Here is a 16952-nt window from a genome sequence, read left to right as displayed (position 1 = left end):
GATTTTAGAGGTAAAGGGACCCCTGACCGTTAGATCCAGTCGCGGACAACTCTGGGGTTGCAGTGCTCATCTCACTTTACTGGCCGAGGGAGCGGGCAGACAGCTTCCGGATCATGTGGCCAGCATGACTAAGCCGCTTCTAGCGAACCAGAGCAGCGCACGGAAACGCCGTTTACCTTCCCGTCGGAGTGGTACCTATTTATCTACTTGCACTTTGACGTGCTTTCGAACTGCTAGGTTGGCAGGAGCAGGGACCGAGCAACGGGAGCTCACCCCGTCACGGGGATTCGAACTGCCAACCTTCTGATCGGCAAGCCCAAGAAGCTCAGTGGTTTAGACCACAGCGCCACCCGCGTTTGATTTTAGGATGTGCAGGGCCTTGCAGGGCCAGGCGGATAATGTGCCCCCCCTTTTTTTACCCTGGGGGCAACTGAAGTCTTATACATAAGTATATAAATAATTTTCACAAAAGTTACGCTGACAAATCATTTTCTTTCAAGGCTTGAACTGTATCTTCATATAAAGACAAAATGGAAAATATAGATAAATATTCTGACCGAGGCCCCCGTTTGGAATCGGAGGCCCGGGACAGGTGGCCCATATGGCCCCCCCTCTGTCTGGGCCTGAGGATGTGTTTAAATTGATTGCTTGATTTTATGGTAATATGTTGTATATTTGATGTTGATGTCTGAGCCCGGTTTTGGCCGGGGAGGGCGGGGTATAAATAGTATAAATAAAAATTATTATTATTATTATTATTATTATCCCAGAGGTTGCATATCGCCTTCAATGGCCTTACCCTCCAGGAATCTGGAGAAGGAGGCTGCCTCTGAGCGTACGCAAAGCGGCTTTCCTCCAGATTGGATTCAACACATCCCACCCTCTGCGCCCTTCCAAGTCAAGGGGTACTTTTCCCGCAAGGAACTTGCCCCCGGTAGCAGGCGCATCGCAGGGGGTTGGGCTAAATGACCCGCAGGATCCCTTCCAGTTTCGTGATTCTATGGGGAAAAACTCGCAGGCTTGCAGTGCCCACTTCCTGCAGGAGGTGGTAGCCTTGAGTTAGCTTTGCGTAATAAATTGGGTCAGGAACCTGCCTGAAGGTCCCAGGAAGAAACAGCCACTAGTTGCTCCATCCCCTGTTGCGAAAGCCGAAGAGGCCTGGAGCCAAAAACAGACTGTTTTTCTCTTTTTGTAACACCAGGGCAGGAACTTCTCTGAGCTTGCAGAGCGTGGGGGTTTTTCTGGTGCCTGCTGCACCCTTCCCCACTTCCTTCTCCTGCGCTGCAAGGCCCTTGGGCTCCCTCCCGATTCCGCGGTTCTTGGTTACGGGTCCAGAACTGGCCTATAAGAACCACCACCTGTCCAGGAAAACGTTTTCAGTGCCCAATATGAGTGGGGTGAAATGCAAAGTGAAAAACAAAGGACCCCTGAGCATGGGCAGAGATCCATCAGCACCATGCAAACACAAGCCTCTCACCTGGGCCTGGAATTAAGAGCTTCAAAGAGCAGAGCCGGACTTGCTAACTGCCTCAGACGCCGTCTCTGTCTTGAGGAAACCGAGCCCTATCCAGAACATACTAAGAGTGCCTCTGAGCTGCTGCAGAGTGCCTTTCCCTTTCATCCTTCCAAGCAATCCGCACACACCTGGGATTCAGGGACAGAGTTCTCCAGGTTGTCAGAGGGCCTGCATGCATTATTATTCCAGCTTCTTTTCCTGCAGCGGTAGCCAACAGGGCACCCATGGGTGCAATAGCACTCTCGTGGCCTTTCCCAGATGCCCACAAAGCCGCTGGCATGTGGGGGGGGGACACTGTACAGATAGAAAAACCACAAGACGACCCGGATTGTCGCCAGATTCTGCGCACAGATCTGTAGGCGCAGACCATTCCGCAATTCAATCTAGTTTGTTAAGAAAATTCCCAAACCCGGATTCACGGGTGACTTTGGGTCATTTCTCTAAGGTAGTCTATTTTTTTATTTTATTCAAAAAAAATTAATTTTCAAAAAATTATAAACAAACAAGACAAACACAAATCATAATTTTATTAAAAATTATACTAATTAACATTGTTAAGTGACTTCCTCGCTTCCCCTTGGTTGAATTTCCATGCATATCCATTTAACGGTTTTCCAAATCACAGTTCTTATAAGATTTACCTTTAGCTTTAACATCTTTCAGTCTTTTCATTTTGAAATTATACAAATTGATTCATCACTTAACTTATATAAAATCCTAAGCCAATTAGTTATCTGCAAGTTATTTCCAACTAATTTAACTTAACATATTTAATCAAATAATCATTAAATTTTTTCCATTCTTCCTGGTACTCCTCCTCCTTCTGGTTGCGGACTCTTCCAGTTAGGTCGGCCAGCTCCAAAAAATCCATCATCTTCATCTGCCATTCTTCTATCATTGGTAATTCTTGGGTTGTCCACTTTTTAGCTACCTAATAAAATATGAGCAGCAGTTGTGGAATACAAAAATAATTTGGGCAATTCCAAGAAGAAAGGCCTCTGGTTTCTTTATGAATGTATATTTCAACATTTTTTTCAATTCATTATATATCTTTTCCCAGAAGTCTTTCACCTTGGGGCAGGTCCACCACATGTGATAGAAGTGCGAAAGGCATATAAACACATTTAAAATAGACTACCTTACCTTCGATCACATGTTTATATGCCTTTCGCACTTCTAAAATTAAAATCCATTGTTGTATATTGTTTTAAATGTTTGTTTTGCTGTTGGGATTGTAGCTCCATTTGTGTTTCTCAAAAAGCTGGTCTCTGACCGTAATAAATTTCGTGTTCATGATAGAGAAAGGGGAATGTTTTAGCAGGTCTGAATTCTACTCAGACCCTTTGGGGATGGGTGGGTGAAACCCATGTGCTTATGAACCTAACAAGATAGCAAGACTGCTTTGCTGTCCTAGTTGGCAAAAATTGTGATGCAACAGCAAAACAAGCGACGGCTATTCTCGGCTGCATCTGCAGAATCGAGTGTCCAATTCAAGGGACATCCTAGTCCTGCTCTCTTCTCCCTTGGTCAGGCCCGGCACTCATCCTGCTTCCCCCCCCCCCATAACGGCCAATCCACAATGCATCTGGGCAGCTGGCCAGACAGAAGCATGCCAGGCCTGGTGGCACAGCGCTGATCCACCATGTGCCACCAGGAGATGCCAGCCTGCAAAAGCACATACCCTTCCCTCTGTCTCCCGGGGGGTCCTGCCCATCTCTGGGGGCTCCAACCTGACCAGGATCACACCCTGGAGCGCAGGAGTCGCCGGCCCCGATCCAGAGCCTCTTCCCAAAGACGGGCAAATGGGCAGAGGCTCCTCCCTTGACCGGCAGACAAAGAACTGGCTCGGCTGCTCTTGCCAACTTGATCACAAGGAAGCGGGTGGACCCAGCCAAAGCCTGGCACCGGGAGGAGGAACAGCTAATCCCTCTCACCCGACCTGGGAGGGAGAGGACCCACAGGGAGACTGGGATGGCTGGCTTCTCTGACGCCCGCCCTGCAGGCAGGGAAAGGCCCTTGGAGCTGGAGGAGAGGGCAGCCTGGAGCTCTGGTGCCCTGTGAAATTCGCGGCTGATTCATGCTTGGAGCTGGTCTGGCACTGATGGCCTTGTGGCGTAAGGGAGTCTGCCTGCCGGCTCAGGCCAAAGGACCACCTGGTCCTGCCTCCTGTTCCCACAGTGGCCAAGTCCCCTTAAGGAGCAGGGAATGGAGGTAGAATGCCTCTGGACCTGGAGGCTCCATAAGAACGTGGGAATAGCCTGCCTGCTGCGTCAGGCCAAGGGCCCAGCTGGTTCTGCCTCCTCCCCTGTGAATTTGTCCAGTCCTCATCTAAAGACATCCAAGTTGGTTCTCATCCCTGCCTCCTGTGGGAGGGAGTTCCACAGATTAACCCTGTGCTGCACGAAGAAAGACTTTTATCTGTCCTGAATCTTCACGAATTCTTGGGTTACAAGAAAAACTGTTCTCCATGCCCTCCTCCTCTCTGCAAGGTGAAGCAGAGACATCATCTTGCCGACAAAGGTCCGTATAGTTAAAGCCATGGTTTTCCCAGTAGTGATGTATGGAAGTGAGAGCTGGACCATAAAGAAGGCTGATCGCCGAAGAATAGATGCTTTTGAATTCTGGTTCTGGAGGAGACTCTTGAGAGTCCCATGGACTGCAAGAAGATCAAACCTCTCCATTCTGAAGGAAACCAGCCCTGAGTGCTCACTGGAAGGACAGATCCTGAAGCTGAGGCTCCAAGACTTTGGCCACCTCATGAGAAGAGAAGACTCCCTGGAAAAGACCCTGATGTTGGGAAAGATGGAGGGCACAAGGAGAAGGGGACGACAGAGGACGAGATGGTGGGACAGTGTTATCGAAGTGACCAGCATGAGTTTGACCAAACTGCGAGAGGCAGTGGAAGACAGGAGTGCCTGGCGTGCTCTGGTCCAGGGGGTCACGAAGATTCGGACACAGCTAAACGACTAAACAACAATGCCCTCCCCCCAGGCATATTCTGAGAAATGCCTTTTAGCTCTTCTCCAAACTACAAAGTCCCAAATGCTGCCACAGTGACACCTTCCCTTCCTTCCTTGAACATATGGGCTGCCCTTTTCGAAACCTTTTCCAGCTCTTCGATCTCCGTTCTGAGACGAGGCACCCAGAACCAGGCACAGGACTGCCAATGCTGTCGCGGCAGAGATTTGTACAGCCGCATCCGTTTTATTCCCAATTCCTTTCCGAGGATCCCCAGCGTGGAATTGGCCTTTTTTTTCACAGCCCCACCCCCCATGGGGCTGACCTCTCCATCTGTCCTGGATGCATTTGTGCCTTGCGGGGGCTTAGACTAGATGTCCCCTGGAGGTCCCTTCCAAGCCTGCAAGTCTGTGGCTCCAGGAGAGTCCAGGGCACCCCTGCTGGCACAACTTGGCAAACCCTTTCCCGTGCCCACTTTAAAGGCAACCCAACTGCTCCCCCACCCCAAGTTTTTTCACTTTCCTCCATCTCTCTCCCTCCCCGCCCCCCGCCATGCAAGCCCCTACACGCCCTCCCTGCGAGGCCCACAGGTAGGGGGGCGGGCGAGGCCAAGCTGAGCGCCAACTCCACCAGGAACAGCCTGTCCTTGCCAAGCCGGCAGCCGCCCCCTGCGGGTGCTGATGGGCAGGGAGGGTGCAGCTAGGGCCTTTCCTCCTCCTCCTCTTGCCCCCCCCCAATATCAAGTTGGATCCTGCAGCAGGGTGGGGCCAGGCATGGAGCTGCCAGCCCTGCAGCATGAGGGCAGGGAGAGGACCCAGGAGTCCGGGAGAGGACCCAGGAGTCCTGCAGCCGAAGCCTCTGCAGAACCCAGGAATTGGAATCTAGTCGAACCCCCGCCTGGCAGGAAGGAGGCCTCGGGCCAAGAGCTCCCCAATCCCGGAGAATGTGGGGCTGAAGAAAGGGGGGGGGCCCAGGGGACCCAGGCTGGTTGCCCCCCCAGCATGGCTGATCAGCACCTAGACTGCCCCCTTCTCTTTGCAGGCTCTGGCCAGGTGGTAGCAACCCCAGGGCAGGTGTCTGCTTGCCTCCAACTGGCTGCGGTTGAGTGGCGAGGCAAGCGCACTCCACACGCGCTCAGAGGCACTCTTGTTCCTTCACTTTTTATGTCCGTGCCGCGTTATACTGTCTGACCGGTTTGTAACCCACGGGATGAAGGATGGCAAAATGAAGGCTGGCATCGCTGAGCCCTGCTTTCAATTGAAATGCGATTGCTGCATTTGGGGGGCTGGACTAGATGGCCCTTGGAGGTCCCCTCCCGACTCTACCATCTGACAAGTCTAAACTCTAATGCCAAGGTTGCCCTCCTTAATAACGGGGAAGCGAGGAAGGAGATCCGGGCCCGCTCGCCCTGCCTCATCATCAAGAGATACACTCTGCACATGCTCAGGGGGAAGAGGCCTGGCCCTTTCACCCCTTCCCATGGAACGGCTGGGCACACCCCGCAGGGCAAAGTCCCAAGGGACTCCCAGGCCTCACCTGGTGCCCGCTGGCAGGCCGGGCTGTGTGCCAGCAGGCCGCCTTTGATGCCCCGATAAGATGGCGGCAGCTGGGCGGGTTGCGGCAGGGGAGGGAAGGTGCCAGGGGTGGCGGGCAAGAGGCAGGCGGGCACCCAAGAAGCGCTGGCTGCCCTCGCCAAAGAAAAGGAGGCCTGCAGGCTCTCAGCCTCCCTCTGCCCCACAGAGCAGGGTGGGGCGGCTGCCAGGTTGTGGGCCTGGAGCCCAGGTTCCGGAGAACCCCCAGGAAGAGGCGAGGGAGGCAGGCAGGAGGTGGAGAGGGAAAGAGAGAAAGAGAGAAAGAAGGAGGGAGGGAGGGGAGGGAGGGAGGGAGGGAGGGAGGAAGGAAGGAAGGAAGGAAGGAAGGAAGGAAGGAAGGAAGGAAGGAAGGAAGGGGGAGGGAGGGAGGGAAGGAAGGAAGGAAGGAAGGAAGGAAGGAAGGAAGGAAGGAAGGAAGGAAGGAAGGAAGGAAGGAAGGAAGGAAGATAGGAAGGAAGGAAGGAAGGAAGGAAGGAAGGAAGGAAGGAAGGAAGGAAGGAAGGAAGGAAGGAAGAAGGAGGGAGGGAAGGAAGGAAGGAAGGAAGGAAGAAAGGAAGGAAGGGGGAGGGAGGGAGGGAGGGAGGGAGGGAGGGAGGGAGGGAGGGAGGGAAGGAAGGAAGGAAGGAAGGAAGGAAGGAAGGAAGGAAGGAAGGAAGGAAGGAAGGAAGATAGGAAGGAAGGGGGGAGGGAGGAAGAGGGAAGGAAGGAAGGAAGGAAGGAAGGAAGGAAGGAAGGAAGGAAGGAAGGAAGGAAGGAAGGAAGGAAGGAAGGAAGGGGGAGGGAGGGAGGGAGGGGAGGAAGGAAGGAAGGAAGGAAGGAAGGAAGGAAGGAAGGAAGGAAGGAAGGAAGGAAGAAAGGAAGATAGGAAGGAAGGAAGGAAGGAAGGAAGGAAGGAAGGAAGGAAGGAAGGAAGATAGGAAGGAAGGAAGGAAGGAAGGAAGGAAGGAAGGAAGGAAGGAAGGAAGGAAGGAAGGAAGATAGGAAGGAAGGAAGGAAGATAGGAAGGAAGGAAGGAAGGAAGGAAGGGGGAGGGAGGGAGGGAGGGGAGGAAGGAAGGAAGGAAGGAAGGAAGGAAGGAAGGAAGGAAGGAAGGAAGGAAGGAAGGAAGGGGGAGGGAGGGAGGGAGGGGAGGAAGGAAGGAAGGAAGGAAGGAAGGAAGGAAGGAAGGAAGGAAGGAAGGGGGAGGGAGGGAGGGAGGGGAGGAAGGAAGGAAGGAAGGAAGGAAGGAAGGAAGGAAGGAAGGAAGGAAGGAAGGAAGGAAGGAAGGAAGGAAGGAAGGAAGGAAGGGGGAGGGAGGGAGGGAGGGGAGGAAGGAAGGAAGGAAGGAAGGAAGGAAGGAAGGAAGGAAGGAAGGAAGGGGGAGGGAGGGAGGGGAGGAAGGAAGGAAGGAAGGAAGGAAGGAAGGAAGGAAGGAAGGAAGGAAGGAAGAAAGGAAGATAGGAAGGAAGGAAGGAAGGAAGGAAGGAAGGAAGGAAGGAAGGAAGATAGGAAGGAAGGAAGGAAGGAAGGAAGGAAGGAAGGAAGGAAGGAAGGAAGGAAGATAGGAAGGAAGGAAGGAAGGAAGGAAGGAAGGAAGGAAGGGGGAGGGAGGGAGGGAGGGGAGGAAGGAAGGAAGGAAGGAAGGAAGGAAGGAAGGAAGGAAGGAAGAAAGGAAGGAAGGAAGGAAGGAAGGAAGGAAGGAAGGAAGGAAGGAAGGAAGGAAGGGGGAGGGAGGGAGGGAGGGGAGGAAGGAAGGAAGGAAGGAAGGAAGGAAGGAAGGAAGGAAGGAAGGGGGAGGGAGGGAGGGAGGGGAGGAAGGAAGGAAGGAAGGAAGGAAGGAAGGAAGGAAGGAAGGAAGAAAGGAAGGAAGGAAGGAAGGAAGGAAGGAAGGAAGGAAGGAAGGGGGAGGGAGGGAGGGAGGGGAGGAAGGAAGGAAGGAAGGAAGGAAGGAAGGAAGGAAGGAAGGAAGGAAGGGGGAGGGAGGGAGGGAGGGGAGGAAGGAAGGAAGGAAGGAAGGAAGGAAGGAAGGAAGGAAGGAAGGGGGAGGGAGGGAGGGAGGGGAGGAAGGAAGGAAGGAAGGAAGGAAGGAAGGAAGGAAGGAAGGAAGGAAGGAAGAAAGGAGGAAGGAAGGAAGGAAGATAGGAAGGAAGGAAGGAAGGAAGGAAGGAAGGGGGAGGGAGGGAGGGAGGGGAGGAAGGAAGGAAGGAAGGAAGGAAGGAAGGAAGGAAGGAAGAAGGAAGGAAGGAAGGAAGGAAGGAAGGAAGGAAGGAAGGAAGAAAGGAAGGAAGGGGGAGGGGAGGGAGGGAGGGAGGGAGGGAGGGAGGGAGGGAGGGAAGGAAGGAAGGAAGGAAGGAAGGAAGGAAGGAAGGAAGGAAGGGGGAGGGAGGAAGAGGGGAAGGAAGGAAGGAAGGAAGGAAGGAAGGAAGGAAGGAAGGAAGGAAGGAAGGAAGGAAGGAAGGAAGGGGGAGGGAGGGAGGGAGGGGAGGAAGGAAGGAAGGAAGGAAGGAAGGAAGGAAGGAAGGAAGGAAGGAAGGAAGGAAGATAGGAAGGAAGGGGGGAGGGAGGAAGAGGGAGGGAAGGAAGGAAGGAAGGAAGGAAGGAAGGAAGGAAGGAAGGAAGGAAGGAAGGAAGGAAGGAAGGAAGGAGGAGGAGAAGGGGGAGGAGGAAGAGGGAGGGAGGGAGGGAGGGAGGGAGGGAGGGAGGGAGGGAGGGAGGGAAGGAAGGAAGGAAGGAAGGAAGGAAGGAAGGAAGGAAGGAAGGAAGGAAGGAAGGAAGGAAGGAAGGAAGGAAGGGGGAGGGAGGGAGGGAGGGAGGGAGGGAGGGAGGGAGGGAGGGAAGGAAGGAAGGAAGGAAGGAAGGAAGGAAGGAAGGAAGGGGGAGGGAGGGAGGGAGGGAGGGAGGGAGGGAGGGAGGGAGGGAGGGAGGAAGGAAGGAAGGAAGGAAGGAAGGAAGGAAGGAAGGAAGGAAGGAAGGAAGGAATAGCTCTGGCTTCCAGCTCCCTCGGAAGGTGGTGCAATCTCCTTCCTTGGAGGTTTTTAAGCAGAGGTTGGATGGCCATCGGTCCAGGATTCTTCAGCTGAGATTCCTGCATTGCAGCGGGTTGGGCTGGATGACCCCTGGGTGCCCTTTCCAACTCTACGATTCCATGAGTGTCTATCAAAAGCAGCCGCCTAAGCCAGGAGGGAGGAGAAAGGCAGGCAGGCCTGCCAGCCTCCCAGGTTTCTGTTCCCTTCTTACCCCTTTTCCGGCTGCTTCCCCCAATCGCCTGGCCTGAGGCAGCGTCTCCCAGCCAAAGATTCTGCTTCTGGGGGCCGGAAAACCAACTTCTCAGAGGCGCCCCAGCGGAGAACAGGGCGCAAGCGAGGCTGACATGTCCGCTGCCGTCCTGTTAATATTAACAGGCCCAGACTTGCCACAAAGGCCAAAGTGCAGCCCAGGGACACGAAGCTGCGCCTTTAAAGCTCAGGTGCCCCTGAGCACGTGCAGAGTACATTTTCCCTACTCACCGAATTAGCTGGAGCAGAGCCAGACGAGATGGCGGGGACAGCAGTGCCCCCCTCTCCGGAGGTTTTGGGACTCCAGCTCCCATGAGCCCCCGTGGTCAAGGATGATGGGACTTGTGGTCCAGGCATATCCGGAGGGCACAACGTTGGAAACCTCTGGGTTAGAACCATCGCCTCTGTCTATTGGCGGGCGAAAGGGGGCGCTCTGTCCGGAAAGGGGTCATATCGAAAAGGGAAACCGTGACAAAACATTGGGGGGGGGAGGAAGTGGGGGCTATTGGGGAATCGCAGAGACAGAAACGGAGCCCAGGGCATAGACACAAAATCCATCTCTTTATCCCATATAGTCGTTGAAGGGGGTCAGACTAGATGGCCCATGGGGTCCCAGCCAACTCTGGCCCAAGTCATGCTGAATGAGGGAGAAACAAAAATACATCTTTACTCATTGTTCATTTATTGCAGTTCTGCCCCAACTTTTCCTCCAACGGGGCTGCAGGTGGAGCACATGATTCTCTTCCTGCCCCCTTTTTTTTGGGGGGGGGTGAAACCCCAAGTCCCTTTCCTCCCTTCCGCCTCTGACCCCCATGGGGGGGGGACCAGACCCAAGGCAGGCATTCACACAGGAGAGGACAGAAAACAGCTTATTTTTAATCGAGAGACAATACTTCAAAGGGAGCTTTCCCCCACCCCACAAAAAAAAGTCAGAAATGCTCTTGTGCAAATGCAACCTAGAGATTTTTGTTGCAAGGGGGGGGAGGCCGTTCTCTGACCCCCCCCCCCCGAGAAAGAAAAGCAGCGGCGCGCATTTCATCTCTTGTGTTGCAGCAAAATTGAAAACCCGTTACCTTTTGTAATTTTCCAAATTCCTGTACGTGGGTGGGGTGTGGGGTTTTTTTTGGGGGGGGGTGATTGCATTGAGAACTACAAAGCAGACTCCCCCCCCCCCTTTGCAGCCAGGAGGCTGGAGAATTCCAGCTTGCAAAAAAAACCAAAAAACTGCTTTTCAGGAAGGACACAGGGGGAGGGGGGGCAGGAGAAACAGGAAACGGAAAAGTGAGAAAGCAGCTCCCAGTTCCCAGGATTTTATTTTTTTTCCATGGAAAGAGAAATGAAGGGGAAGGAGGGAAAGTTTTGCAGGTTCTCTGCAAGGCAAAGGGAACGGAAAAACTAGGCAGGTGGGGAATTTCCCCCCCCCTCAAAAAAAAGGCACATTTCCACCTGCCTCCTTGCAAGGGGGGGGGCAACAGGGCTCAGAAAGAGACGTCAAGTTGTCTCACTGCATTTTATTGGGGGCGCAGCTTGGGGTTTTATTATTAATTCTTTTATTGCCTCTCCACCCCCCTCTATCCAAAGATACTTGGTTCTCCCGATCCTCATTTAATCCCTGCAACAACAACCCTGTGAGGCAGGTCAGGCTGAGAGAGGGGGTGGCTGACCCCCAACGTCACACCCGGGGAGCTTCGTGGCCCAGTGGGGATTCGAACCCTGGTCCTAGTCTGACCCTGCTGCCTGGGTCAGACCAAATACAGTCATACCTCGGGTTACAGACGCTTCATGTTGCGTTTTTTCAAGTTACGGACCGCCACAACCCGGAAGTACCGGAACGGGTTGATTCCGGGTTCTGGCGGCCGCGCATGCGCAGGAGTGCAAAATCGTGCTTTGTGCATGCGCAGAAGCGCCGAATCGCAACCCACAGGTTGCGAACGCTGCGGGTTGCGATCGTGCATCTCGCACGGATCACGTTTGCAACCTGAGCGTCCACTGTACACACACACACACACACTGCAGATTCAAGGCCTGGGTTTTGTCTCAGGAGAAAAGGCACAAATGGCATAAAAAAAATCACTCCACAATTTTTCCTTTCCAGAAACTTTCCCCCCACCCGAAATATTCTCCTTCCAAAACCAAGAACCAAAGTTTGCTGTGCTTGCTGCATTGCAGGGGCTTGGGACTAGGTCGCCCTGGGGGGGAGGGTTCTCTTCCAACTCTATAAAATTTTCAGATTCAAGTGGTTCAAAAAATGTCACCCCATCTCACACTTCTGCAAGTACACCCCCACTCTGGGCAAGGGGCTCCTCCATCTCGCTCTCAGCTAAACCATGTGCAGAAGTTTTATTTTTGGGGGTGGGGAGGCAAACATTCCAGCCACAGGCTTCCCAAAGCATCTGCCCCCAACCTGGTCCCATCTCCCCAGAGATATTAGGGTCTACAAATATATGGCCCTTCTCAGTGGGGCTGGGAGCTGAAGGTCCCAAATCCCAAGGTGGGGGGGAAGCACAAGAACATTAGAAAAGCGCGGCTGCTGGATGAGGCCCAAAGGGGACCCATCTAGTCCAGCCACACAGGGGCCAAATACCCCATAAAACCTAAGAATTCAGATAGACTGCCTCTAGAGCTGGAGGTCCCATGAAAATGTTTAAGAAGCTTGGCTGCTGCTTCAGGCCAGTGGCCCATAAAGTCCAGTTCTCACAGTAGCCAAATGCCCCCACAGAACTTAAGAATTCAGATAGACTGTCTCTGAAGCTGGAGGTTCCACAAGAGCATGAGAAGCTCAGGTCAATGGTCCAGCCTCCTGTTCTCACAGCTGCCAGCCCAAAAGGGAGACCAGCAGCCCAGGACACCAAACGCAGCCGTTCAGAAGCATCCGCTCTCTCCAGCCATGCTGGCAGAGCGTCCCAAAACGAAAGCCCGGCCACGTCCCTCTTGGAGACGAGGAAACGTCTTTGCGATCCGTTTAGAGATCCGTTTGGCCCTGCCGATATTCCGCCCGACGTCCCTGCAAGGAAGGCTGGCCCGGCTTGGCCCCTCTCAAATGCCTACGCCCCTCGGTTGGTCCAGTCTGCAGGCGAACCCATTGGAAGGGTTCAGGCCATGCGGGAATCGCGCCCGGCGCTACGAGAGACAGACATGCTTCTTCCACCAGGCCTTGGAGAGGGTCCGGATGCGGCTGGCGGTGCTGTGTCGCTGCGGCTTGGGCAGGGGGCCGCGGGCGCAGCGCAGCCCTGCGGTGATGGCCGTGTCAAAGACCTCCTTTAGGTTGTGCTGGGTGAGGGCCGAGCACTCCACGTAGCCCAGCAAGCCGGCCTTGGCGGAGAGGGCGCGGGCAGCCGAGGGGGACACAGGCTTCTCTCGGCGCCGGGACAGGGCGATGAGGACCTTGACGTCCTGGCGCAGGTCCGACTGGGTGCCCACCAGCAGGACGGGCGTGGCGGAGCAATGGCGGCGCAATTCGGGGAGCCACTTCTCAGAGACGTTCTGGAATGAGGTGGGAGACACGACGCTGAAGCAGAGCAGGACCACATCCGCCTTCGGGTAGCAGAGGCGCCGCAGGCTGTCGAATTCGTCCTGTGGGGGCAAAGAGGGGCGGCCGTGAGGAGGGAGAGAGGGGCGCCCTGCAAGCTGGCACCCCTGCAGGAACCGCAGAGCTGGGAGGGGTCCTCCAAGGGTCATCTAGACCAACCCCCCACAACGTGGCAGGAATCGCCGCTCGAGAATCCATGGCAGGCGGTCAGGCAATCTCTGTTTAAAGCGCTCAGGTGAATCAGAAAACGATGACCCTCGCTGATTCTAAATGCAGGGCTGGGAGAGGGCCCCCTGGTGGTCATCTAGGCCAACCCCCTTCTAGGGAGGAAGGGCAGCTTACAACATATATGCAAACATAGGTAAAGGTAAATGGACCCCTGACCCTTAGGTCCAGTCATGACCGACTCTGGGGTTGCGACGCTCATCTCGCTTTATTGGCCGAGGGAGCCGGCGTACAGCTTCCGGGTCATGTGGCCAGCATGACTAAGCCGCTTCTGGCGAACCAGAGCAGTGCACAGAAACGCCGTTTACCTTCCCGCTGGAAGATAAATACACCTATTTATCTACTTGCACTTCGACATGCTTTCGAACTGCTAGGTTGGCAGGAGCAGGGACCGAGCAACGGGAGCTCACCCCGTCGCGGGGATTCGAACCGCCAACCTTCTGATCGGCAAGTCCTAGGCTCTGTGGTTTAACCCACAGCGCCACCCACATCCCCATCAGTTTGCCAGAAGCGGCTTAGTCATGCTGGCCACATGACCCGGAAGCTATACGCCGGCTCCCTTGGCCAGTAAAGCCAGATGAGCGCCGCAACCCCAGAGTCGGCCACGACTGGACCTAATGATCAGGGGTCCCTTTACCTTTACCTTAGCCATATTGATTTGTATGCTGTTGGTGGGTTTTTATCGTTGTCTTGTTGGGCTGTCTATGTGATAAAGGGGAGCCATACCGGGGTGATGGCGTCTTCTTCTATTTGTCCCCGTGTCAGTTTCAGTTTATTGGTTAATTTTTCTAGCAGGGCTGTTTCCCATACTATTTGGTACCATTGGTCCATGCTTACTCCTGACAGGTCTCTCCAGTGTCTGGCTATGGTGTTTCTGGCTGCTGAAAGTAGGTAGGTTATGAGTTCTTTGTGGTGTAAGGCCAGTTCTGGGGCGGTTTCTAATACTTGCTTAGTTATTTTACATATTTCTCGTGTGGCTGTTCTGCAGAATAGTTGGATTTTGGGGCACTCCCACCACATGTGAAGGTATGTGCCTGTGGAGGTGCACCCTCTCCAGAATTTTGGTGAGGTTCTTGGGCGTATTAGCGCTAGTTTTCTTGGTGTAAGGTACCACCTGTAGGTGAGTTTTAGAGTGAGTTCTTCTCTTTTCGTTGATATGGATTTAAAGGGGGGTTTAGACCACATTCTGGTCCATTGAGTGGGGTTAATCTCATAGCCTGTGTCATCCTCCCATTGTTTTTTGATTGCATCTAGGGAGTTCGTGGGATTTTGTAGTAGTATTTTGTATACTGCGGATACCATTCCTCTACCGTGTCCCTTTGTTGTTAGAAGGAGGTTTTCGAAGGTTGTCAGGGGCCTAGTTGCTGCTGATTTTACTGCTGGATTGTTTAAGAAGGCATGTAATTGGTGATGTGTTAACCAGGGCATTTGGGCGTCTTCTAGTTTGTCTTATATTTCTTGTGTTGACAAAGGTTTGTTATTTTTTTGTAGAAGTAAAAATTAAGCAATATGTCTATTTCAAGGGCAAATTGCAATCACAACCAGAATGGATCAATATCTACGTGTCTGTATTAGGACCCCGGACACCAGAGCCGACCCTCCTCAGTTTCCCCACAAGCCAGATTCGGGAGGCGCAAAGAAGGGCCCCAAATAAATGTGGCCCCGCAAAGCCCACCTGCGCCTCTTGCCTCCGGGACATCTTTGCCCTTACAGGTTGAGGGGAGGGGAAGCCAGCTGTGCCGTTTGCGGAGGGCAAAGCGGTTCAGCGGCAGGCTTGCAACCCTCGGGAATAGATTCAAGAAAGCAAGTTGCTAGACCTCAAGAAGGCCCAAGGGACGGTTAGGAAGGGCCAGGTCAAAGTGCCAAGTCCAGGTCAGTCTCTAGCCCATCCCGTCCGGCCTCCTTACCTGCCCTGCAGTGTCGCACAGCTGCAGCCGAATGGGGTCTCCGTCGACCTGAACCACAGCTGGGGGGTGAAACAGAAAAACAGGGGGGTCAGAGTTGGGGAGGAAGACAGACCCAGCCACCCCAGATCAAGATATGGCATTGGGGTTTTCCCTCGCCCAGAGGCGGAAGTCAGAGCCCAGCTCCTTCCTGCTCAGTCTCCCTGGCACTGGAGGCGGAAGGGACCTCCAAAGGTCATTCAGCCCAACCCCATGGAACACAAGGGTTGCAGCTCAAGGATCCCTGGCAGAAGAAGGAGAATTGTGGTTCTTGACAGACTCCTTTGAAGACTCCCCCCAAGGTCATTTAGCCTAGAGACTGATATTGATTTATTTTTTTGGTGACTCCACCGGGACTCGAACCCGGAACAGAGGCTGATATTGATGAATGGGAAGAAGACAGAGACAATTCCCCTTAATACATGGCTGGAGAAGCAGACGGTTTTGGATAAATATAATTCTATCTGGAATGAGTTTATGCAGAATATATTAGTTTACTGGCAATTATTTGTGTATTGGGATAATAAGAATATACACACCTGCATATTAATGGATGGCAACAGTATTTTCTTCTTCTTTTTCATACCCACTCACTCTTTTCTCCCCCCCCCCCCATCTCTTTATGAATGAAATTATTCTAATAAAATACTTATAATAATAATAAAATTCTAGCCCAACTCCTGCAGTGCAGGGAGCGCAACTCAACAATCCCCGACCCATGCTCCATTGCAAAACCTCGTTATTCACTGCGTAGTAGCTTGGGAGGCACCCCAGCGATCATATAGGCCAACCCCCAACCACTTTTATACTTATTTAATATTATTATTCTGACGTCATTTGTTTAGTTTGCATTCCCCGCGTCATCCCTAGATCTCCTCCGGCAGCGTTCGCACAGACTTGAGGCTACTCTGGTGAAATGAAAGTTTGTCTTTCGCCAGGTAGGAACTAGGAAAGGAAAACTCGGATGCGGTTGACTCCAGGCCTGCAAATCTTTCCTGGCGAAACGAGGCAAGCAGGAAGAGGCTCTTGCCGGGGTCTCCCCTGAAAAAGGCTTTGCAGAAGCCCCTGCAAACCGGGCTCCGGGCAGGGCCTCACTTCGGGGAGCAGGTAAACCTGCAACGTTGGCGGTGCCCTCTGGCTGTTGAGCAGGCATCGCAAGGAGCACTAGCCCCGCCCCATGTGGAATCACAGACCTGCTCGCTTGGTTAGGGGACCCCCAAAGGTCATCCAGCCCACCCCACCCCCGCGCATCGCACGCGTACCGGAGAAGCGGTCGAGGGCGGTGGGGACGTATCGCGCGGGGAAGCCGTTGGTGCTGTAGCTGAGCGCCAGGCTGGTTTTCCCGACGGCGCCGTCGCCCAGCAGGACGCACTCGAGGCCCCGCAGGCGCCGCTGCTCGCGGGGGCGGCGCGGGGGCACCGGCGGGAGAGACTCGCCCTGCGGAGGCATCGCGGGGTCCCCTCGCAGAAAGCGCGCGGGCGGGCGGAGAGGCGGCGGCGGCAGTGGCGGACGCTCCTTCCAGGCTGTGCGCCCGGGCGCAGGCAGGCAAGCAGGCAGGGGAGCGCCTCGTCGGGGCCACGCCTCCCCGCCCAGGAGGACACGCCCCTTTGCGGGGGCGGGGTCTGTACCTGCCCCCTCACCTCGCGGCAACCTCCGCCCTCGACGGGGAGGGCGCCGAGCCCCCTCCCCAGCCTAGATCCAGCATGGAACAGGGGTGGGACTAGATGGCCGTCGGGGGTCCCCTTCCCACGACTCCTCGATTCTATGGAGACGCTTCAAGCGGCTCGAGGGAAGGGATTCCTCAGGAAATCACAGGATGGTCGAGGGGGTGGGGACCCCCGAGGTCATCCAGTCCCACCCTCCCTGCCATGCGTAAAGGGCGACGCTGTGGGCTGAAGCCAGGTTCCCTGCCCCCTCCTGCAACCCCCCCCCCAT

At 54.3% G+C, this 16952-nt stretch overlaps 1 protein-coding gene across 1 annotated transcript; it reads right to left on the bottom strand.

The window, feature by feature from the left end:
- Positions 1-9985: 9985 nt before the first annotated feature.
- LOC309376151 (rho-related GTP-binding protein RhoU-like) lies at positions 9986-16550 on the bottom strand. Its single transcript, XM_081922373.1, has 3 exons — positions 16280-16550; positions 14982-15040; positions 9986-12893 (listed from the first exon to the last, which is right to left on the bottom strand). Exons 1-3 carry the CDS (start codon positions 16464-16466, stop codon positions 12441-12443), a joined length of 699 nt encoding a protein of 232 aa, XP_081778499.1. The 5' UTR covers positions 16467-16550; the 3' UTR covers positions 9986-12440.
- Between the last annotated feature and the right edge of the window lie 402 nt (positions 16551-16952).

This window comes from Podarcis melisellensis (assembly GCF_964234715.1).
Source record: "Podarcis melisellensis genome assembly, chromosome: 8".
Lineage (NCBI taxonomy): Eukaryota > Metazoa > Chordata > Lepidosauria > Squamata > Lacertidae > Podarcis > Podarcis melisellensis.
The sequence above is the reverse complement of the archived record's forward strand: the minus strand, read 5'-3'. Positions and strand labels throughout refer to the sequence as shown.

Coding starts and splice junctions, on each gene's coding strand:
- LOC309376151 (XM_081922373.1), bottom strand. CDS start 16,466: ATGCCTCCGCAGGGCGAGTCTCTCCCGCCGGTGCCCCCGCGCCGCCCC. Junction 15,041..16,279: donor CGCCCTCGACCGCTTCTCCG/GTACGCGTGCGA, acceptor TTCACCCCCCAG/CTGTGGTTCAGGTCGACGGA. Junction 12,894..14,981: donor TGTGCGACACTGCAGGGCAG/GTAAGGAGGCCG, acceptor TTGCCCCCACAG/GACGAATTCGACAGCCTGCG.